Source organism: Pelobates fuscus, chromosome 2 (assembly GCF_036172605.1).
Source record: "Pelobates fuscus isolate aPelFus1 chromosome 2, aPelFus1.pri, whole genome shotgun sequence".
Classification (NCBI taxonomy): Eukaryota; Metazoa; Chordata; class Amphibia; order Anura; family Pelobatidae; genus Pelobates; species Pelobates fuscus.
In genome coordinates, this window is record NC_086318.1 from 203811000 (window position 1) to 203836446 (window position 25447).

Genomic DNA, 25447 nt, shown 5'->3' on the forward strand with positions numbered 1-25447 from the left:
TGATTGATCAGAGGTCATATAATTTGATCGTTGATAATCACATAGTTGCATGTGGATGCATTTTTCCAAGATTTTTGACAGTACAGGGAGCAATGATATCGGTCGGATAGATACCAAAGTATTGTCCCCACTTTTATAGATATGGCAGTCTTCCAAAGTTTCGGTATGTATTCTGACACCAGGGATTCATTGATAAGGGTAGTGACAGGTTTAGCAATTGCTGGCGCACTGAGGATGGGATTTGATCTGGTCCACACTGGTTTTTTATTTTTAAATTAAGATGTTTATTAACGACACTAACAGGCACAGGTCTAAAATTGAATTTCTCTAAATGACGATTTTGAAGATTTGGCAGGGCCTGATATTTATTTGCGGTCTGAAAATAAGTGTAATTTGTTATCTTGGCAACCAGGGTGGTAGCACATCCAACAAAATGATTATTAACCCCTTAACCAAACTTCTGGAATAAAAGGGAATCATGACATGTCACACATGTCATGTGTCCTTAAGGGGTTAAAGGCATTTGCTACATCTAGGGACTGTTGTAGTGTTTGGTTGTCCATTTTGACAGTGGAGGGCTGGGAGTGGATTGTGGGGGTTTGTATGGTTTTCCAGAAGTTTCTTGGGTTTGATAGGTTGTTCAAATTTTCACTGAAATCTTGTGCCTTTGCCATTTTTGTTTGTTTTGTGCATGCATTTCTCCATTGTCTGTAGGTACAGTGATCGTTCATGGAGCCAGTACGATTGAACTTTGACCACTGTGAATCTCTAAACTGGTACATTTGAATGAGGTCAGGTGTGTCCCTTTTAGTCGCACTTTACGCAGAAGGGCATGCAAATTCCAAACAAGCAAGAGCTCGGACTGAAAAAAATTGCAGTCTAGATCTGGTATTAGACCTAATCTGTGCCATGGTATGTTCTTGGGATCATTTAAAAAAGATCTAAGATTACTTTTTTTTTTTTTTTTTTTTTTTAAAAGACCTGGCGATTATCATTTTGGGAGGGGATTTAGTGGCCTTTATTTTGCATATGCAGTACACTAGACAGTGGTCACTAAAACTGTTGGGGAGAACACCCGCCTCCTGGATTCTGTCAGGACAACTGGAGAGAATCAAAAATAATCGATCAAAGTATGGTTCTGGCTTTTAATATTAATGCGAGTTGGGGAGGAAATTAATTGTGTTAGCTGCAAAGTCTTAGACAGCCTACATGATTTATTATTTTTAGGATTCAGCCAATCAATATCTCCAAAAACCAACAGTTCACTTTTTTGTTTTGAGCTACAGTTTCACTTGTCAGAAAGTAGTTGGCCTATGTCAGAAAGGGAGTGCACAGGAGAGCTAGGTGAGCGGTAGATTCCAGCAACAATGATGATTTTAGTGAAAGGGATCTCAAATTTATAGTTTTTTAAAGGAGTCAATTTTATGGACTTGCCAACATAGATACCAATGCCTCCTCTCTGCGCTCTGTCATTTCTAAAACATGAATAACCCTGTATTGCAATGCTGGAGTCTGGTATTTTAGTCATGAACCATGATTCTGAGAGCACAATGATTTTTGGTTTATAATGGGAATACCAGGCTTGCAGTGCATCCAGTTTAGGGAGTAAGCTATGGATTATGTTGTGCACTAAAGAGAGGCCTTTTTGAGTGGGGACATAAGGACTAAAATTAGCTGGGGGACCACGGTTACACTCCACATCATTTGCAAGGGCAAGTAACATAAGGAATAGAAATTTGGACATCATTTTTGTTTGGCTATTTAGTGAATGGGATACTTTATAATTTTGTGAGGTGGGGGTAGGAAGGCTATTTTTTATAACTCTCCACCAGCACTCAGCAGATAAGTTACAGAAACAGAGCAGGCCATGGTGTATAATTTGTTTTCCAATTTGAGGTGTGTGCTTATGGCAGTAGTGATGTGAACATTGGAGTGAGAAAGGGGTTATTAAGAATAACAGTATGGTCATATTTGGATTCATGTTAGTGGTATGAGGTGTGTATGGGGACGGTCATAAAAAGCCAGTTGTGGCTACCATTAAACTGAGATTTGTTTTACCCTTCATGAAGTCTAGGATCATGTTTAGGGTATTGGAGAGCTATATTCACACTCTAGGGATTGCTGTAATCACTATACTCCCTTGGATCGCAACACTTGCTCTCTTGCTTCGCTCTCTGGACTAGGAGAGGTCTACCCACTGGAAGCTGGATCCTGGTCCAGGGTGTGTGGAAGACAGCGAGACGCCAACCAAGCTGCTGCGGTTTGTGGGGTTTATGGTGGTTATGGTGTTCCAGTGCAGTGCTTATGGTGCTTGCAAGTACTAGGAAGCAGCGATTGATGGAGGTACCCAGTCGGGGTGCCAGGCGGTCCATCACAGAAAGATTAAAAATTACAAAGATAACACAGAGGTATTCATGTAGGGAAATAAAACCATTAAACAAATAACAAGAAAGATATATGGGCCTGAGCTGGTTAAACTAACTTTTAACATTTAACATAATGGACAAGACAAAGGTGATAACATAAGCAATGTGCCAGGGATATGCAAAGTATGATTAGCGCAGGCTGTAGTTACAAAGACATGGAAATAAATACATGGAAAATAATAAAATAAAATCACTAAATATATAAAAACACACAACAAAAATAACCGGGTATGTACATCCTTTTGTCCAACTTTGATTGCTGATAAAATAAATTAGATCCAGGGGCGGAGCCAAGCAGCCGAGCTAAACAGTCGCATGACTATAGAGCTCCCACTTTTTCGGGCCAAAAATCGCTATTGCCAAGCAATTACACCCGTTTTGGGATCCCCTCGAGGTCCAGGAGTGTGAACGCAACACGATGGGGTGCAAGAGTAAGAAAATAAAACCCGAAAAACCAAGGCAGGGACCTAACATCGCGGATCTGCTGCAACAGACACGCGAGGCCTCTAGGCCCAAGATGGCCGCCTACCCGGAACACTACTCCGACTTATCCGATGACTTCTCCTCAGGAGACGATACAGCAGACTTAACACCCATGCCGAGACCTACCCCAGCCGTCCAAAAGGCAGATGCCTCACCAGTGACAACTGAAGTACTGAAGGCACTTCTTGCGGACCTCCAGGAGAACATCCATGCGGACGTTGCCTCACTCCGCAACGAAATACATGGTCTGACAGGCCGCATGGGTGCATTGGAGACTGCCTCCACTGTCTGTTCGGACCAACTTGCCTCACTACAACAGGAGGTTCTAGGTCTGCAGAGTAACACGAACAACGATTCTCGTCATTAGAGGATGCACGCCGGGCTAATAATATTAAAATACGGGGCATCCCGGAGAATACCCCACAGGCTGAACTGCCGCACCTCCTGAGGCGCCTGCTAGTGGCCCTACTGTCCCAACGGCAGGCGAAAGCACTCACCGTGGACGGCTACTTTCGAGCACCAAAGCCGGCTTCGGCTCCAGCACCACGGGACCTAATTGTACGATTTCAGCAATGTTCAGCCAAATTTGCGGTCCTGGCAGCAGCTAGAAATCACTCTCCCTACAAATTCGAAAATATGGAACTATCTTTTTATGCAGACCTTACAGGGGGCACCTTGGCATGGAGAAGGCTGCTCAGACCACTCACAACACTTCTGCAGAACCGTGGATTGAAATATAAATGGCACCAGACCCGCAAATTGATAGTACTGCACGGAGATACCACACACGAAGTGCGTGACCTCCGGGAAGCCGCAGCGCTGCTCCCCACATTGGGACTCCCTCAGGACGCTCTGACTAATGCTATAGCTCAAGCTACATCAAAACCGGCACACAGATGGAACCCTGACAGCGTGACACCCTTCGTCCCTCGAGCTCCCACGACTGACCTGAGCGGGACTGTGACCACCTGAACAGTGAAATGCTGGACTTAACTGTTTTCTTGTTACATATATATTCATGGTTAACAGCCGCGATCACGTTAGCAGGCTGCTATAGACGATGGCATGTTAGCTCCCCCCCCCCCCCAATCCATAGCCTAACATTCCCATAGACCAAGTATCTGTCACAGACGGACGTAAATCCCACAAGCGACAGGCATAATGGCCCTACGAGAAATTACTGGTAACGTTTCGACGGCAAATATACGCCAGTAGCACCCATAGAGATAAATACCCTAACCAGGATGGAGAATTAGAAGGTGTAACTATCCCCAGTAGGGCCTGGGATCCTCATCCTTGTTGTTTTAGCCTATGTTTTTCTAAATTTACCAGGGAACAATATAGGTACTCGAAATATTTGCATATGTAAACACCTATATCTTAGCGCACTACTGCACAGATTATAGCCTTAAAAGTTCCCTATGAGCATTCTAGCAGGTCAATTTTTTTTTATTTTTTGACAAATATAAGAGAAACTGCATGTCTAGACCAGAATACACTTATGATTCTTCTTCATATAAAAAACAAAATGTGCCTAGCCTTCTATACCACATGTTTATAAGCCTTTGTTTTATGCAGTGTACGACAACTGTTGTGGTTGCGCACACAAGTCTGTTATACTCATGCACGACTTAAATAAAGAATTAAAAAAAATAAAAAAAATAAAAAATTAGATCCAGGCACTCAGGATTGCTGCAGGAACAAAAAGTTCCAATAAACCTGCCTTGCTGCAGCAATCCTGAGTGCCTGGACCTAATTTATTTTATCTACTAAACTGGGTTTTGCCAACCCTGGCCCGGATAAGCACCTGGATTCCTAAGTGTGAGTGCGGTATCCTCAGTTTGTGAATTACTACCTTTGATTGCTGGACATTGAATGGAAACAACTTTTACTACTTTTTTGTTTCTTATTTTTTTTTTTTATAATTCTTTATTTTTGTAGTGCTTTGCAAGTTTCACATATAAACATAGACAGTGCAGCGGTATCACAGAAATTATTCGTTGGTAGAGTACATGACATGTCTGAATAAACGCACTTTTTTGGGGGTTATAACATCAAGATATTCATGCTTAGGCCTACGTAAGGTAAATGATAATAGGTTGCCAATCATAGGCCGATCATGCAGAGAGAGAGGTATTTAAGGCTTATGCATGCTTAAGAAATGCAAGAGGACGTAAGTTGCGTAGAATGCGATGAAAATACAATCATACTGCATGGTATAGGCTTATACATGTAAGTTAAACAAGTAGCTATTATTATCTAAACATATTTGCTAGTCAAAAGCTTAGTTTAGTCAGGACCACTGGAGCTTAGCACATCTTTGCCCTTTATCATAGGTAGGAAAGGCAATACTGTAGTAGTGTACAGCAAGGGCGCTGGATCTTAGGCGGCTAGAAGTGAAGGTAAAGCTGCAGTCCCTTGTAAAGACCGCATAACGTTGGGCTGTAGTTGTCTCTGAGCTGGCCTGTAAGATGATGTAACTTAACAGGGAGACACAGTAGTCCTGCTTAATACACAGTGACAGGGATTCATATGCTTTCAGTGTCTAGGGTACTCATCTGGGTGGCAGCTGGGCTTCTCCCTCCAGGCTTGATCTGTAGCCGTGAGCTAACGAACTTGTTGTTGTTCTGGGAGGGTGACTGGTAAAGACATCTTGCGGCGTGAAAGTACAGCTTCCCCAGGGGTCGTCAATTGTGGTCAGAGGGCTTAGTAACACTCTCAGCCCCACTTTCTCCCCGGCTATGGTAGATGATGTTGTCGTCCCCAGACTTGCCTTGCTCTAGCTGGGTGATCCTCTCTGCTTTCGGCTCTGTAGTGCTGGCCGGTCGCGCACATGGCATGCGGGCGGCGGCCATCTTGTGTGGTGCCGCTCAGCAGGTATTCCACGGCAGGGTGGTTGTTCTGGGCCCAGATTGGCGCCCCAGTGGTTGCCCTGGTAGACCGGGATGACCCCCCCGGTCCAGAGGGGGGGAGGGCAGCCAGCCGCCGTCTGGAGACCCGGGAGGGCGGCCGTCCCGTCTCGGCTCAAGCTCCCTTGTGCTCCGGGCCCTTGCCATCAGCTGGGGATCGATTTGGTCGCCAGTGTGAACCGCTAGTTAGGTTTGGCCTCCAGTTTTCGCCGGTTTTTAGACCCTGGAGCGGGAGCTCAGACGAAGCACGTCTGATCCCGTCGGCGGCCAGGCCCCGCCCCCTTTTGTTTCTTATTTTATGTGCTACAGGGACGCTTTATGTTTTTAATTTAAAGAAATTAGTTGAGCAATTATGGTTTTCTTTTCAATAATTGTTTTACTTCGTATTATGTCTTATGAGTCAGTTTTTTATTAACCGATACGCACTTACTGATAAAAGGCTTTAAAGGGATTTTAATCTGAATTTCTAACCCTAAAGAACCTTCTGATCTTCCCAACCCTCGCATCTCCACCCTCTGCATGGAGGCACTAAATGTTCCCCATAGAGGTGCATCGATTCAAAGCATCTCTATGAGGAGATGCTGGTTGGTGCAGCGTTTTTCATCCAATTCTATGGGAAAACTTTGAATTGACTGAGATCATCAAGCTTGGTGATCTCAGCAATAGAGGCAGGGCCAGTCGAGGGGAGATCAGCACGGTGTGGGGAGGGAAAAAAAGTGAGTAAAAACACCATTCCCTTGCTAATGGAAGGGGTCTGGTAACCTAGACACACACACACACACCATGACAGACAGACACATACACACCATGACACATACACACCATGACACAGACACACACCATGACACAGACACACACCATGACACAGACACACACCATGACACAGACACACACCATGACACAGACACACACCATGACACAGACACACACCATGACACAGACACACACCATGACACAGACACACACCATGACACAGACACACACCATGACACAGACACACACACCATGACACAGACACACACACCATGACACAGACACACACACCATGACACAGACACACACACACCATGACACAGACACACACACACCATGACACAGACACACACACACCATGACACAGACACACACACACCATGACACAGACACACACACACCATGACACAGACAGACACACACCATGACAGACAGACACACACCATGACAGACAGACACACACCATGACAGACAGACACACACCATGACAGACAGACACACACCATGACAGACAGACACACACCATGACAGACAGACACACACCATGACAGACAGACACACACCATGACAGACAGACACACACCATGACAGACAGACACACACCATGACAGACAGACACACACCATGACAGACAGACACACACCATGACAGACAGACACACACCATGACAGACAGACACACACCATGACAGACAGACACACACCATGACAGACAGACACACACCATGACAGACAGACACACACCATGACAGACAGACACACACCATGACAGACAGACACACACCATGACAGACAGACACACACCATGACAGACAGACACACACCATGACAGACAGACACACACCATGACAGACAGACACACACCATGACAGACAGACACACACCATGACAGACAGACACACACCATGACAGACAGACACACGCACACACCATGACAAGCTCACTCGATACCTCCAAAAATGCTCCAGAACTGCTGAACGCTGTTGGAGAAAGTCTCACTGTGCATCTGCATTTCTCCATTATAAATTTATGCTGAGCTCATACAGCTTGGCTCTTTCCTCTGCAAAAGTTAATTACTTCAATACCCTCATAACCACACTCTCCCGCAAACCCAAACAACTATTTCACACATTTAACTCTCTTCTTCGCCCTGCTGTTCCTCCTACACCTACTAACTTGACCGCCTCAGACTTTGCAACTCACTTCACTGACAAGATCTCTACAATCAGGGGGGGCGGAGCCAGCGCCTGAGCGAGAGAGTCGCAGCTTTCAACAGCTCCGACACCGAGACCCGTTAAACTTGGTGTTTTAACCCTAAAAGCGAACTCCGGGACCAATTATTTGGACCTCCGGACTCCTCAAGATATGGGGAAAAAGACAAAAAAAAGCAGGGCTGATCCTACCTCCGGATCGCAAGATATCGGCAACTTTCTACGCCCGACTCAAAGAAACGAGCCCGCCAAGATGGCGCCGCATGAGGCCTACACCACGCAATCCTCAGATGAGGAGAGCCTGTCCGACCCTGCCTGCGTTCCCGGCAGGACACTACACAAAGCCCCACAGTCGCACGACCTCGGAGACGCAGCTCCAGCTACAAAAGCTGATATAAAGACCCTGATGCTGAACATAAAAGCAATGTTTGACGCCGACATGGCGCTCGTCCACAGTGAGATCTCCACGCTGTCTGGCCGCATGACAACGGCTGAGGAGTCCCTCAAGAGTACCAGGGTGGCACAATCAGCCACGGATGCATCGTTGGGGTCTCTCCAAAAACAATGCGCGACGCTGACGGCCCAGATGACCGGCATGGAGGACAAGGCAAAGGCCAGAAACCTGAGAATCAGGGGGGTGCCCGAATCGGTCACTAACGCAGAGCTGCCGCACTACTGCAGGAGGCTTGTGGCTACGCTGCTGATCCCAAAGCAGGCCAAGCAAGTGGGGCTAGACTCCTGCTTCCGACTGCCTAAAGCTGCTAAAGCGCCAGAGGAAGCACCCAGGGACGTGCTCATCAAATTTAACCGGGACTCAGACAGAGGGACTTTGATGGGCGCCGCTAAGGGCTCCCCAACGGTGACCTTTGAGGGGGACACCCTGACGTTCTATAGGGACCTCTCCAGGCAGACCCTCACATGGCGCAGATCCCTCCGACAGGTTACTACACTGCTGCGAGAGAATTCCATCACGTAAAAATGGGGGCAACACCGCCTCATCATGGAGCAGGCCGGCAAGACCTCTTACCTCTCCCATATCTCCGAGGCACCCAACTTCCTCAGACCGCTAGGACTTACTCTCCCTACAGCATCTGCGAGTACTCGGCCAACGTAGAACGTAGAGGACATAACCCCGTTTGCGCCCAGAGACTTGGTCCCGAAGGCGGCAGGCCGTTTGACCTGAGCTCATGGCCCAGCGGACTTACTACCCACTTTTGACCCACACGGGTCGATAATACAGGACGTTGACCTGGACTCTCTGTTAAAGCCTAAGTACTTGTGTTACCACAGCAGTTTTATTTTACATTACTATATGTTTAATTTTTGAGCGCATGTTTAGCCTTAGTTCATACCATACCCCCATTATGGCACTACAAATCTAGCATTAAGCGTCAATGGTAGTCACTAACACATGCTCACTGGCTCCGTAAGCAAACAGGGTGAGATGACATTTAAGCCGTTTCCTCCCCACCTTTCTTTGGTTGCTCAGGCGGCCTAAGGCCACATTCCCACGAGTAGTTAACTCTAAACCTGAGGGCCCCTTTAAATACTACACCCCGACGTCCTTGAGCAGGGCCCACCCAGCTGGCGCCATGCACCCTCATACCAAACGGCATTCTGGCTAACAACCAGGCAAGAGGTGTACTAGCTTAGATAATATCAATAAAAAAGGGTAGTTTAGCAAATGTGTAATAGATGCCATTAGACTTTCTTGTTAGTCTTATATGTGTTGTACAATGTGAAAATATTACACTTGATGTACAGTTGACTTATACTCTGCATACCCGCAAAAATAAAGAATTTAGGGGGCGGAGCCTGCGCCTAAACCAGAGTGAACGCCATTAACACCAGCTCCGCAACTTTTCATCAAAAAAACCCTCAAAATAAGCCAAAACCCCCACACTGACAAACTCACCCGAAAGTGCAGAGGACATAACCCCGACACGCCATATGCCGTTCTTCCAGGCGGCCAAAACGCCCAGGAAGAAACGAAAAAACGGGGCCTACCTCACCACTCAAAGCCTGGACCTGGCGGCACTGTTTGGCGCCTACAAGCAGCCGGCTACGTCTGGGGAGAGGCCGGCACCGCAAGCTACAACACCCGCCGAGATGGGACGTAAGTCACCAAAATCACCCCCACAGACCACATCAGACGGGACGCAGACCTCAGAGACTATACCCCAACGGCAGCAACCATCTAAAATGGCGCCGCCGGGGTACAACGGGTCTGCAGAGATCCCGAAAGGCCCCCCACCAACAATGCCACACTCACAGCCCGTCCGGCCACACACTGGGCTCCCCACACCAGCTGCAGGGGAAGGATCTGCTCCGGTCACCCAGCGGGACTTCCAAAACCTGGTGGGAGAAATCAAACACCTACTGGCGTCCAACGTGGCAGCAATACAGGCAGACATACAAAAAGTCACTGACAGAGTGCGAACAGCAGAGGGGGATGTTGCCGACCTAAAACAAGATATGAACGTGGTAAAAGACACTATCCAACACCTGCAGACCATGCAACAAGCACTCTCCCTGCACCAAGCCACACTGGATGACAGGTCCAGGAGGAATCATCTCAAAATAAGGGGCATTCCAGACACAGTGACCCCAGAAGAACTCCCCCACTATGTGCGAAGACTGGTGGCCACCATCCTACCGGCTGCACAAGCCAAAAAAGTCACCTTGGACGGGACATACCGCCTACCCAAGTCCAGCAGAGCCCCAGCATCGGCTGTACAGGATGCCATAGTCCGATTCTCACACTCCCACGACAAAATATCTATCTGGTCAGCACTGCAGGACAGGACCCCACTCATCTTCGAAGGCGCTAGCCTTACCTTCTATCAAGACCTCACGAGGTCCACCCTGCAGTGGCGGAGATCCCTCCAACCTCTCACAAGCCAATTGAGAACAGCTGGCATCAAATACCGCTGGATGTCCCCCAGACTACTGGTGGTAAATCATGAAGGGACCGTACACAAAATCTCGTCGCCGGATGACACCCCGACCTTCCTCAGGGCACTGGGCCTGCCGTCCCAAGTGACGACGGATGAGGGACGGGCAAACACCCGCAGCTGTAACCCCTCCCGAGTGGTCCCTTTCGAACCAGCCGCTAGACCGACCACGCACTTAGGGACCTGAACACCCAGGGAACTGAAAACCTGCTAGCTACATGCTATTCCAGAACTTGTTTTATGTTGCCCACTGTTATTGCTTATATGCTACAGAGTCACACACACGAGAGGCCTCCAGGGAGGTCCCACCACCCCTCGACCCCCAATATGAAGAAACGGGGCCAGCTCTCCCCCCCCCGCCACCCCCTTGGTAAGGGGCAATACCTACGGAGGGCCAGTTCACACACCAGCAACAACCACTACACACGCGATAGCTCCACAAAGAACAGCCCGACCAGACCCATACTTCACACCACTCCAAATAAAACACCTCACAACTCACTACTACAAGCCACACGCTCACATCTAATCCAATTACCCATCCCAAACACACAACACACATGTTCAAACTGTTTTTTTAAAAAATAAGTGCTAAACAACTGTCGTTATGTCTGTTTGATCCACACAAATGTTCTATGTTAGTCAACCCCGCTGCAGCTGTTGGGGCACAGCGGTATGTTATGTTGGATGTTATCCATAATGTGCACAACAAAAATAAAGAATTAAAAAAAATAAAAAAAAATAAAGAATTTAAAAAAAAAAAATCTCTACAATCAGAGAAGAGATCTCATCTTTCTTATTCCCCTTGCAATACTTCCCTTAACTTCACTCCCTCTGCTGTTCTATGTTCATTCGCACCCGCTACATTGGAAGAGGTTTCTGCTCTGCTCCAGTCCTCCCGCCCCACCACCTGCTCCCTAGATCCAATTCCCTCGCATCTCATCCGTACTCTGTCTTCTTCTCTTTCTCCACCTCTCACTAAAATTCTCAATCTCTCTCTATCCTCTGGTATATTTCCATCGCCCTTCAAACATGCAACTGTAACCCCAATTCTAAAGAAGCCCAATCTTGACCCTAACTCCCCATCCAACTATCGTCCTATCTCGCTACTGCCTTTTGCATCCAAGATCCTTGAAAGAATTGTGTATGCAAGATTGACAGACTTCCTTGAGTCCAACTCTCTGCTAGACCCGCTTCAGTCTGGTTTCCGCGTTTAAGCACTCTGTGGAAACGGCACTTACCAAAGTATCCAATGATCTACTCGCTGCAAAATCTCGTGGTCACTACTCTATCCTAATTCTCCTTGATCTGTCTGCGGCTTTTGACACTGTTGATCATCAACAGCTTCTTCTCATCCTCCGCAATATCGGTCTACAAGATATTGCTCTCTCCTGGTGCTCCTCCTACCTCTCCCAGCGCTCTTTCAGTGTTTCTTTCTCTGGCTCTGCTTCTTCTCCCCAACTCCTCTCTTTTGGTGTCCCCCAAGGTTCAGTCCTTGGTCCCCTACTGTTCTCCATCTATACTGCCTCCCTTGGTAAACTCATTAGCTCCTTTGGCTTCCAATATCATTTCTATGCAGATGACACGCAAATCTACCTGTCCTCTCCTGATCTCTCCCTGTCCCTTTTGACTAGTGTCTCTGACTGCCTCTCTGCTGTTTCTAACTGGATGGCTGCCCACTTCCTTAAACTAAACTTGACCAAAACTGAAATTCTGGTCTTTCCTCCCTCAAGTGTTGTTACTCCTGTGTCTGTCTCCCTCCAAGTCAACGGTGCTACCATCAGCTCCACCATGCAGGCTCGCTGCCTAGGTGTTCTCTTTGACTCCGACCTCTCCTTCAAGCCTCATGTTCAATCGATCACCAAATCCTGTCATTTCCATCTCAAAAACATTGCGCGCATCCGCCCCTACTTAACGCCAGATGCAACTAAGTTGTTGGTCCATTCCACTGTCCTTTCTCGCCTTGACTACTGTAATCCGCTTCTCAGTGATCTTAGGTGCTCCCAACTTGCGCCGTTACAGTCCATAATGAATGCGGCAGCGAGGCTCATCTTCCTGTCCGCCCGCACCTCCCATGCCTCACCCTTCTGTCAGTCCCTACATTGGCTTCCTATAAAATATAGAGCTCAATTTAAAATTTTGGTTCTTGCTTTCAAATCTCTACATAATGCTGCTCCCACCTATCTATCCTCCCTTATACACAAGTATGTCCCGTCTAGGCCCTTACGATCTGCTGAAGACTTACGTCTATCTTCTGTCCGTACTCCCATCTCTGATGCTCGCCTTCAAGATTTCTCAAGGGCTGCACCGTTCCTGTGGAACTCGCTTCCCTCCTCCATTAAATGCTCACCCAGTCTCCACTCCTTCAAAAAATCGTTAAAAACCCACTTCTTCATAAAAGCGTATCAATTAAACTCTTAATAGCTTCCAACTGATTCCTCTTCTGCAACTGTCACTAGTCTAATACTATCCTTACCTTTTTGTGTCATTTTACCCCACTCCCTCTAGCATGTAAGCTCATTGAGCAGGGCCCTCAACCGCTCTGTTCCTGTGTGTCCAACTTGTCTGGTTACAACTACATGTCTGTTCGTCCACCCATTGTAAAGCGCTGCGGAATTTGACGGCGCTCTATAAATATTATAATAATAATAAAAATTATGACACACACACCATGACAGACACACACACACACACCATGACAGACACACACGCACACACACCATGACAGACACACACGCGCACACACACCATGACAGACACACATGCGCACACACACCATGACAGACACACACGCACACACACCATGACAGACACACACGCACACACACCATGACAGACACACACGCACACACACCATGACAGACACACACGCACACACACCATGACAGACACACACGCACACACACCATGACAGACACACACGCGCACACACACCATGACAGACACACGCACACACACCATGACAGACACACGCACACACACCATGACAGACACGCACACACACCATGACAGACACACACACACACCATGACAGACACACACACACACCATGACAGACACACACACACACCATGACAGACACACACACACACACACACCATGACAGACACACACACACACACACACACCATGACAGACACACACACACACACCATGACAGACACACACACACACACCATGACAGACACACACACACACCATGACAGACACACACACCATGACAGACACACACACACCATGACAGACACACACACACCATGACAGACACACACACACCATGACAGACACACACACACACACACCATGACAGACACACACACACCATGACAGACACACACACACACACACACACCATGACAGACACACACACCATGACAGACACACACACACACACACACACACACCATGACAGACACACACACACACACCATGACAGACACACACACACACACACACCATGACAGACACACACACACACCATGACAGACACACACACACACACCATGACAGACACACACACACACACCATGACAGACACACACACACACACCATGACAGACACACACACACACACCATGACAGACACACACGCACACACACCATGACAGACACACGCACACACACCATGACAGACACACACGCACACACACCATGACAGACACACACGCACACACACCATGACAGACACACACGCACACACACCATGACAGACACACACGCACACACACCATGACAGACACACACGCGCACACACACCATGACAAACACGCACACACACCATGACAGACACGCACACACACCATGACAGACACGCACACACACCATGACAGACACACACACACACCATGACAGACACACACACACACCATGACAGACACACACACACACCATGACAGACACACACACACACACACACACCATGACAGACACACACACACACACACACACCATGACAGACACACACACACACACCATGACAGACACACACACACACACACACCATGACAGACACACACACACCCCATGACAGACACACACACACCCCATGACAGACACACACACACACACACACCATGACAGACACACACACACCCCATGACAGACACACACACACCCCATGACAGACACACACACACACACCATGACAGACACACACACACACACACACCATGACAGACACACACACACACACACACCATGACAGACACACACACACACACACACACCATGACAGACACACACACACACACACACACCATGACAGACACACACACACACACACACCATGACAGACACACACACACACACCATGACAGACACACACACACACACACACACCATGACAGACACACACACACACACACACACACCATGACAGACACACACACACACACACACACACCATGACAGACACACACACACACACACACACACCATGACAGACACACACACACACACACACACCATGACAGACACACACACACACACACCATGACAGACACACACACACACACACACCATGACAGACACACACACACACACACACACACACCATGACACACACACACACCATGACACACACACACACCATGACAGACACACACACACACACACACACCATGACAGACAGACTCATTAATCCCTGATACATGCTGGCGCTGTGAGGAGGCTACAGGCACCTTCACACACACATGATGGAACTGCGCCCTCATCAGACTCTTCTGGGAGGCAGTCCGAAAGGTGATACAGGAGGTGACAGATGAATCCCTACCACAATCACCAGCCGCCTTCCTCCTACACCACAACACTATGACGACACCGACATATAAACAGCCCCTCATCCCGAGTCTCCTCAACACTGCTAAGGCAATCATACCCATCTTCTAGAGACAGACATCTACCCCCACCGAAACACAAAGACAGAAACGCTGGTTCCACTGGCTACGCCATGTTTTCTCAGACGACTTCATACAACAGCTGACCAACCCGTGAGCAGTTACGGAGAGGAGGGAGACAACGGCTTCAGGCAAATTTGGAATGGACCACGGGGTACGTCGGGAATGCTACCTCCTCCCTACCCTCCCCGGAAATCGTATTTGATGTTAAGAACCTATAAAGATGGATTTAACACAAAATGTCACCGAATTTTTTATTGGCTAAAGCAGCAGGATACCGATAGACACCTTACTGCCTTTGCAGCTGGCAATATAATTAATATGCAGTGTTAATATGGAGTGAAGTATTAGTTGATATAGTTAACAGAATCAACAATCATTTAAAAAGGCTAAAAACAGAATCCGATCAGTCATCAGAGTCACAGCCCCAGTCCTGCAGTTTGAAGCTTTACAACCTTTCAACTAGCCACAGCATTATGGACAGAACATTACCTTCAAGCTGACTAGACGAGTGGAACTTGAGCTCCTGCATACTCCCTTAAAAATAAAGTATTTATACCAGCTTTACTGCTGCCATGTTCCATCCTGGGCTCATCTCAGGTCAGGGAATCTCAGACAAGCTATATGACACCTCTCCTGAGGGTTTACACCGCCGGGAACCAGAGAAGTTTCACTGCGGTCTGCCAGTGACCGATGTGGAGAGGCGGACTAGTGGGGGAGAGAAAAAGATTCTATTATAAACTTACATGTGGCTGGGTCAGGAGTTGCTGCTGCTGTGCTGATTCCAAGATGGCTTCCTGCTTCTCTTTCCTGTGGTGCTATGAGCCAATGATGGCCCCTGAATTGAGAGTCCATCATATGTATGTATATATACTGTAACAGAGCTCCAGTACTCCATCCGAATACCTCTGCTAAGTCTGCTTCCTCGTAGCTATCAGGGTCCCTGGAGCACTTCAGACACAGTCGCCGAGGCTTGACTGGGATCACTGAGGGCCTTTTCCACCCTGGACCCAGGCTACTGTGTATATAGCCCTGGACACACTTTCCATCAGCAGATTTCCCCAAACACCAGACGACACATGGCAAAGATTAAAACAGCAACTGCCTTTACTAGACAGAGCACACATATTTGAATCCCCCAACATCCTCATTTACATACAATGGTGCATAGAGTACCATAGTATAAGGAAGAGTGGGGTCAGACAAGAGCAAGGGCTGATGGGAGATTGAGGAGAGGGACAAAGCAGCCAGTTTAAACTGGTCTGGCAGTGTACATGGACAACGCATTGCTGGGGATACAATAGGACAGGAAAAATGGGGGGAGAGGCACAGACAAGCAATACATTTAACATACCCTGCACCAATAATTGACACAGGGTGACCAAAATACAAAAGGAATCTGGAGATCCCATATAGTGTCTCTTCCATTCCCGGTGACTACCATCACACATACATACAAATTAGTGTGCATGGCATAACGTGTCTGTCTATCTTTAAATGTGACCCGTAACTTCTCTTGAAAGAACACCATTGAATTAAACGTTGATATATAATTTGTGCAAACTTTTTTCTATGCGATGCCCCATTTTCTTGTTCTGTTTAGTAAAGATTTAGTAGTTTACCTCTCAATCCAGTTTAGTCCTGGTCCAGCTTTACTTTGTTTCAGAAGAGGCAAACTAGTGCCTTGCTAAATCAGAATTATTTTCTGTAGACTAGTAAGGGAAATAAAAACATTCTAAATAAATTAATCACATATTTTAGGTGAGTTTAACATCTATTGTTGAATTATGGTGTAACCCTTATGTATGGTTCACATCGTTTTGATGGATTAATTTAAGCATTTGCTCTCTGATGTTCCATGCTGAAGTTGGATTCTAAATTGGAGACTAATACAATCTTTGTGGCTTTTTGTAGGTTTGTTTAAGTATATTAAACACATGGCATGGGCGACCAGAGGAAAAGTGGAATCCACAAACATCAAGTTTTCTGCAGGTACGTCATCGTAGAATCAAAGTTTTTATTTTATTTAAATGTTTTTTTGTAATTTTCAGAAATATTTTCATTTATATACTCATTGGATCATAACTGCATAATATGTGTTGCCTTAAAATACAAAAAAGAGCAAAACAGCCCCTCCTAATGAGAGCTTATTGAAATGGGTTGCGTCTTTAGACATGGGTCACATTTACAAGTAGTTCAGATTTTTCTATGTTTTAAGTGGCCATTTATAAAAAGTTGCCTTTTTATTTAAAAAGACAATAATATCTCTTAAACAACTATTATATGTGCATAGTCAAAAGTAATCCACAATTTCACTTGGTTTTATATTTATCTGATATTTAATATACACCATAGTTATTTCTCAGTATCTACATATCCTTTGAATGATCAATTCATACTCACTCTATTTAGTGATTCTTTTAGAAGATGTATTATACCTTCTATATCCAGTTTTTGAGCCATACATTTAAAAGCACTTTTTAGTTTGTATTTTATTTTTTGTATAACTGTTTTGATTATTATATGGTAGTATTGCCTCTAGCCCACTCCAAATGCAAAACTTTGTTGATAAATCAGTCTTTTTCTGATTCTGCATTGTGGAATGTGTATGATTTCTAACTGTTGTTAGAGATAACACTGCAGCTGACCAAATGTACATTAAGAACGCATTGTGCAGAGCATAAGTCAAGTATTGCATTCACATATAGATCATTCCTGTGATGTATGATGTATTGCACATTACCCAGTTCCTTGTGCTGGATTTAAAGGATATTCTACATGTTTTAAACCAATGTGCACATGGATTTCAATTTGTTTACCTGCATTGTTATCCACCAAGTTCTCAGATATAAATGTCATGCTGTGTTTAAAGCATTTTAAATGTGGAGATGAAAATAAGCATATAGTAAATAGTACTATAGAGCGCAGCAGTAATGTGCTGCGTTAGGGAAAATTAGCCACACTTGCCATTATTTATTTTGAAAATGCAAGACACAAACTGTGTATGCCGGCATACTCATGTGATAAAGTGACCATTATTAACAGCTTAGTTAATTCTAAAGTTACAGCAAAATTAGATAACCCTCTGAGTTACTAATCGTTTTCGTGTTAAATATGCAATTAATTTTATCTTTGTCTTGTAGGTTTTAGTGTCTGTCCAGTCCCTCATACTTGTGTCTGAACCCTATTTCAATGAACCTGGGTATGAGAGGTCAAGGGGCACACCTAGTGGCACTCAGAGCTCTAGGGAATACGATGGCAATATCAGACAGGCCACAGTCAAATGGGCCATGCTGGAACAAATTAGGAATGCTTCACCATGTTTTAAGGAGGTAAGTTGTTTGTTTTATTTTGCATATACCTTTTTCAAAATTAATTCAGAATATTTAAGGAGAGAGGGCATAAAGCTACACTCAAGTATCATGCAATAACTCTTTGCATAACATTGTTCAAACATTCAAATGCATGCAAAGTCATTAGCCTGCACATTTTCTGATTAATTGTGTACCAATGGTTATTGTAAACATAGTCTAGCACAGGGTAGGCAACCTGCAGCACTCCATATGTATACTACATCTCCCAAAATGCTCTTGGAGCTTTAATGCTGGCAAAGCATCAGTTTAGTTGTAGTCCACAACATCTCAAGTGCAAGAGATTGCCTACCCATGGTCTAGCAGATCTGCAGGCCCATTGTACTTTTGATAGCACAAAAGAGATTGTGTGCCCCATGTATGAGTTGCCACAGCTAGTTTTATGTCAAATCAAGATAGTGTGGAGATCATCATTCATTTTTATCACAACATGCTCTAATCAGCCCTCTCCAATTTGCATGTTTGACCCTGATTTTCTTCAACCCTTCAGCTGAGGTGCAGGTGCACTCTGCCCTATGATGCAACTTCTCCTTTAAATGAATAGCATCAGGAAGTGAAGTGATAATATTGAGCCGCCCATTCAGAGGTGTCGAATCGAGCTAGGGAGCAGTCTTAAAGAGATTTCAGGCAGATAAAAACCGATAAAAGAAAGAGGATATTCAGTGACTGTCCAGCACTGGTACAGTTCAAAGGGCAACTAGGTCACCAAATCCAGGGACTCTCTTGTCACATAGAGAAGCCAGTAAAAACAGAGGGAGGTGAAGCGACAGGAATGTCCTTGGAATACGCATATACACCATTAAAAGGAGGAGAAATGGGAAACGAATAGTGAAGTACATACAAATACAGTAAGGTGATGGTAAATAAAATGATATGCACGCACACCTTATAGGAGATTAGGTGCAGATCCAACTTAGACGCGCAAGGATATGGTGGAGTACAGACTCTATAGGAGGTTCTTGTGGATGCAGCTTCTGTTGCAGATATGTAGGGGAAATCTATGTCAAAAATAGTGTTGGGGGCGGAGCCAACTGAGGACCAGAGCAGACGCACTTCTTAGAGCTCCTGATATCCAAAACAAGCAATTTTTGGACAGAAACTGGGCAAATTAGGGCCAGAACACCCTTACCCACACTACAAGGGCACTGTGGACTGCAAATCCAAAAAGGCAAAAGTGGATAAGGGTCCTGCTAGCAGAGACATCGGAGATGTTCTCTGTGGAGCCCAACAGACCGCATGGGCTAATATGGTGCTGGGAGATGAGGAATCTTCCTTCTCCTCCCATGACTTCTTCCCGGACATAGGCACAGGGGCCTCGACAAACATGTTACTGAGATCAGTACAGACGGCCCCAGGGGACAAAGACCAAGTCACAGCAGAACTCCTGAAAACTATGCTGGCGGAGCTACGGGGAAATATAACCACTGACATTGCCAGCTTCCAGACCGTGCTCGAGGGAGCGAAATCCAGACTTGCCCAGCTGGAAACTACCGCAACCAACACAGACGCTAGGCTTACCTTAGTGAAGAAGAAACTGTAAGCCCAGAAACAGCTCCACACCTCGAAAGAGTTGAGGCCATGGAGGATATGCAGAGGCGCTACAATGTAAAAATCAGATGTACCTGAAGCTGTGGGCCTGAGATCTACCACATTTCATCCGACGGCTTCTTGCAATGGTGCTGCAGGCCAAGTTGGTTAAGTTGGATGGCATGTTCCGCCAGAAGCACCTGACCTCATCATCCGGTTCCAGTCGCTTCAGGATAAAGCACTCCTCTTTGCGGCAGTCAGTGACAAAACACCAATGCACTTCGAGGGTACCACTCTACAATTCTTCCCAGACCTCACCAGAAACTCACATGGTGCAGGACACTGAAACCCCTCCTGCAATCCTTACACGCAGGCAGGATACAATACAGGTTGAGGGACCCCACGTTCACGCTCATTTACTCACCAAGAGACCACCCATAGCGTGAAAACCTTTGAGGAGCTAGAGACCCTCTTAAACAAGCTTGGGCTGCTTCAGTCACCTGCTACTACTGTGCCAAGCCTATCACACCTGGACCCCATGAATATTGTGGAGTTTATACCGCGCTCAGCCCGAGCTTCTGCCACAAATCGAGCAGGGACCTGAACGGCCCCCTAGAGGGTACACCCTATGCTCACAACCTCCATTGAGGACACAGCCTCTTGCCCAGAAGTCCTCTGTTGGGCATCAAGATTATTGCTCAGTATTTTTTTTTTTTTACTGTTAATGTTTTCTCTTTATACTGCTAAAATGCTACCATGCATACGGCTCCAGGTTTTAGCCAGCCAGATACCTTCAGGGATATACGGCTTTTCTGACACCCCACATAGCACCTGGTCAAATACCACAGCTTGTAACAACCCCCCTCTAGCCCCCTTATGCCAAAACATATATGTGTATTAGTGTTGTACTACTGTGCTGAAGGGGGTGCATCTTCTTAAGGGCATTAACCCCCTCATGATTATATTGAATGTGCCTTACTCCAGCCTTGGAAGACCTCTAGTTAGATGTTATGTTGGTCCTTACGGTTTATAAAACACAAAATCCTCAAAAATCATGAAATGATGCTTTGATAATTACATTTTCGTTAATATCCCCCATAGCTCAGTGCTGCTCTCCGTTGCTTGTCACTAGTATAATGTGCCAGTGGTGGTTCCTCTTCTAAAGTCATCAGTAATGCCACTTAGTTCAACCTACTCCAATTTCTCCTGCTAGTTGTTTTTTTTAACCGAATAGTTGCTCTATGTGAATACTAGTGTTTGAATGATAGAAATATTTTGTAGAGTCATGTGACTTGTATGATTCCAGAGTATAATTTTCTGACCGGAATAGAGAAGTACACAAGCACATACGAGGTATATTCATTTATATCCAGCATGTAAAGAAGAGCAAGAAGGCCAGCTGTAGTCACTTTGTTTTGTTGCTGCTGCACTGCTTGTTGTCTTAATAAGTTGTACACGTGTGGCTGACACCAGCCTCTCCTTTTTAGAAAGGTGTAGGAGTGAGATAAATCCAGATGGATTTAGCCCAGTGGTAAGGCAATTGCTCAATACGAGCAGATAATGACTTTTACAAAGTGCTTGTCTCTCCAGCTGCCTGTGTCTGTGAACTGATTTTGATGGGAATATATTTTGCTGAGCATAGATCCATAGGCTTTTGGAATCCCGGCATTAAATTAAACTACATTCCCCAAAGGAAATATACTTTGAATCTTAGATAACCATTTTGTGTCACAAATTAATTCATCAGCTTAAAAATAAAATATTTTAAAGTAAGGGTTTTTTTTTGTTTTGTTTTTTTAATTTTTAAAATATATAGTGCCATTATCAAATTCAAGCTGTGATTTTATTTTTAGATTTCTTTAGTAGGGATCGACTAATATTGTTGTTTTTTTTGTTTTTGTTTTTTTTGAGCAGATACCGATAATTTGTGAACTTTCAGGCCGACAGCTGATAACTTACCAATATTATGTACATTTACAGTTTTGAAAAAGAAACAATATCTACACACATATACTGTTAACTGAACATGTTTATTTTTATTTATATATTATATATATATATATATATATATATATATATACATCTAATCTTTATATTTTCCCAAAAATTATAAATATAATACACACAAGTACATCTTTTTATCTATAAAATAAAACAAAAATTAAAAGCTTTGACCATATTAAGGATTATTATATTCGATTAAAGATTACCATCATGGCTAGAAATACAATACCTATCAAAAATATGATAAAACCTTTCCAGATATTCTGTTTTTATATTTAGAGGGGGAAAAAAATGCACCGATTTCCTGCACCTTTTTCCCTTTCCTTCTTCCTTTTTTTCCCTTTCTCTTTTCCTTTCCCTTCCCTTTTTCCATTCCTTTCCTCTTTTCTTTTCCCCTTTTGATCTTCTTTCTTCATTTTATTTTTATTTTTTAAATAATTGAATGGAAAGTTTAACCCATCTAAGATTTTTTTGTTTAGTATAATCCTAGAACCTAGAGTATAACCGTCTTCCTAGCCTTAAACTATCACATCTGCATTATCTTGGGTCAAGTTTCAAGGCAGGATATTCTTGCATGGTTTCCTTATAAATAACTTCAATATTAATAAGTCTCATTCTATCTTGAGATGCTAGCTACTTAGCATTGCACATAAAAAAAAACAACTAAAAACATACAATACTCCACCTATTTAATCCTTTATCCTATTCGATAATGTTAATACGGTATACTATTTATCCTTTCCTTTAATATATTCCCTTTCCTCTTTCTTCCCTAAAACCTATAGTAGGTATAGCAGAACATGATATCAACATAATTCCTCATACATTTTCTTCTTATATCGTACGTCTTTCAACTCATTTACCTCTAAAATTTTATTAATTATGGTTTTTAACTTCTTCCTTCTCCTTTTCCTTTTAAAATATTTTTATATTTTTTATTTTCCCTTTTTCTCCCTTTCCTCTTTTCTCTTTTTTTCCCTATCATAATTATTACTCTTTTTTTTTTTTTTTTTTATAATCTTTTCTATCCATTCCTTCCATCTTGTATCATTGGTTAAATTAAAATATTCATTAATCCCTTGTTCTATTTGACATTGCTTTATAATTTGGAGTTTTATATCTACTATTTTCGGTGGATGATGTGATTTCCAGTTTTTAGCTATGTGTAATTTTGTTGCTAATAAAGTGTGGATTATTAGATCTCGTTTATCTTTTTCTATTATTTGCCAACCTATGTGTAGAAGTGCGGATGCAGGAGAGTACTCTAATTTCTTTGTCCACTTCTCTATCGCTGTGTGCCATGTTCCTGTCGGTCACTCGATTCTTGCGTCTTCCGAGGTGGTGAGCCCTAAGATGGCCACCTGTGCTGCCTTATGGACACACCGGCCCTGCATGCGCTGGGCCACCGCCGCCTCTCACATTATCATTATCAATAATGGCTGATACCGATATTTGCCAAGACCCGGGATATCGCCCAAATCGATAATCGGCCTATCCCTTATCTTTAGCATATCTGGCAAGGGTACAGTTGGAAAGCCAAGGATGCATGGAATCCGTGATAACCAACCTACTTTATAGGTTCTACTAAACTTACATACCGTTTAGGATTTTGGTATGTTTATAACTATATTCCCATCTGTATCTGTCTATGTGTTCAGGATTGGAGCTGTCCTCTGCCTGAATTAGTGCATTGAGTCCTTCCTCCTCTATTTTCTATTTATCCAGTCTTCCTAATCAAGCATTTTGACCATATCTTTCCCTCTTGTTCCTTGTCTCATTAGTTCAACATATGTTTTTCCTTTCTCATCATCCCTAGTAATGCTTTAAAGCCGTAATTGCACAATGGTAATCCAATGTTACAAATAGTAAAGGGTTAAATGGTTTGTTTCCTTCACAAACACAGGACATTGATTTGCTTTCAATCCATCTGGGATTTACCTGTGGAGTCTTATTCAATGATTTCTAATCATGTGTTGGCAAAACAATAGAACAAGCGGAATGATGTAGATTAATCCCTGATTAAATACATATTCAATCTGGTTGAGAACCTATACCTCTTGTGAGGTTGTCTGGAAGTCAGTATTGTGTTTTTCTTTCTTTGTACATGTTTCTGGTACAAAACATGTATGAACTTAGTCCAAGGTTGTTGTTGTGTTTTTTTTTTTTTTTTTTGTTCATTCAGCATATGAATAATACAATGCATGGGCTATCGCCCATAGTGTACCCATATAATGGTCAAGGCATAGTTATCAGCAGGTTCAAAGGTACATGCAGAGTGACATTTTATATTAAGAATAAGATTATCAACAGGTACAATGCAATGATGCAAACCCTCTAGGGCACAGTAATGAATTACATTTGGTTGAGTCGTGTCTCGCGAATACTTAAGGGGTCGCCCCCTCCACGGACTGACGGCTCAGAGCTATCTTTAGCACTATTGTAGATTCTAGAGAGGGTGGGGGGGAGAAATCAGAGCCAGTGCTAGGTTTAGCATGTCGAGCGTATGACCACAAGATGTGCGGACCTACGTACATGGAGCGCAAACTTTTAGAAGTAAAACGGAAAACAGTAGGTGGGGATGTATATCTACCCACTCAGACATCTCTATGTGCAATTAAACAATAGTTAGAATTAAACATTAAGGAACATCCAGGAAGCAAAATAACAATTATAACATAGTAAGCTGAAACACTGTTCTTGTTGGCGGAAAGTATGGTATCCCAAAGAATGTGCAGGTATCTGTGCAGCATATGTCCCTCAAGCGTTATCCCCCGCTGAAAGTTTGCGGCGAGACGGTCTAGGTATGAACTCTGCTACTGTAGAGGGGCCCAGCCGAGTCAGGATGGCAGTGGTCTCATTTTGTGAGGCCGCGAGGCCTAACCGGCCCAGATGAGAGTCCAGTTCCTGTGGGATTC

At 44.6% G+C, this 25447-nt stretch overlaps 1 protein-coding gene across 1 annotated transcript in view; it reads left to right on the forward strand.

The window, feature by feature from the left end:
• Positions 1-25447, forward strand: part of BIRC6 (baculoviral IAP repeat containing 6) — a 305550-nt gene that overhangs the window by 269017 nt on the left and 11086 nt on the right. The window contains exons 71-72 of the mRNA XM_063443109.1: positions 17545-17622; positions 18774-18962. Of these exons, the coding sequence (XP_063299179.1) occupies positions 17545-17622; positions 18774-18962 (267 nt within the window). The remainder of the gene's footprint in view (positions 1-17544; positions 17623-18773; positions 18963-25447) is intronic.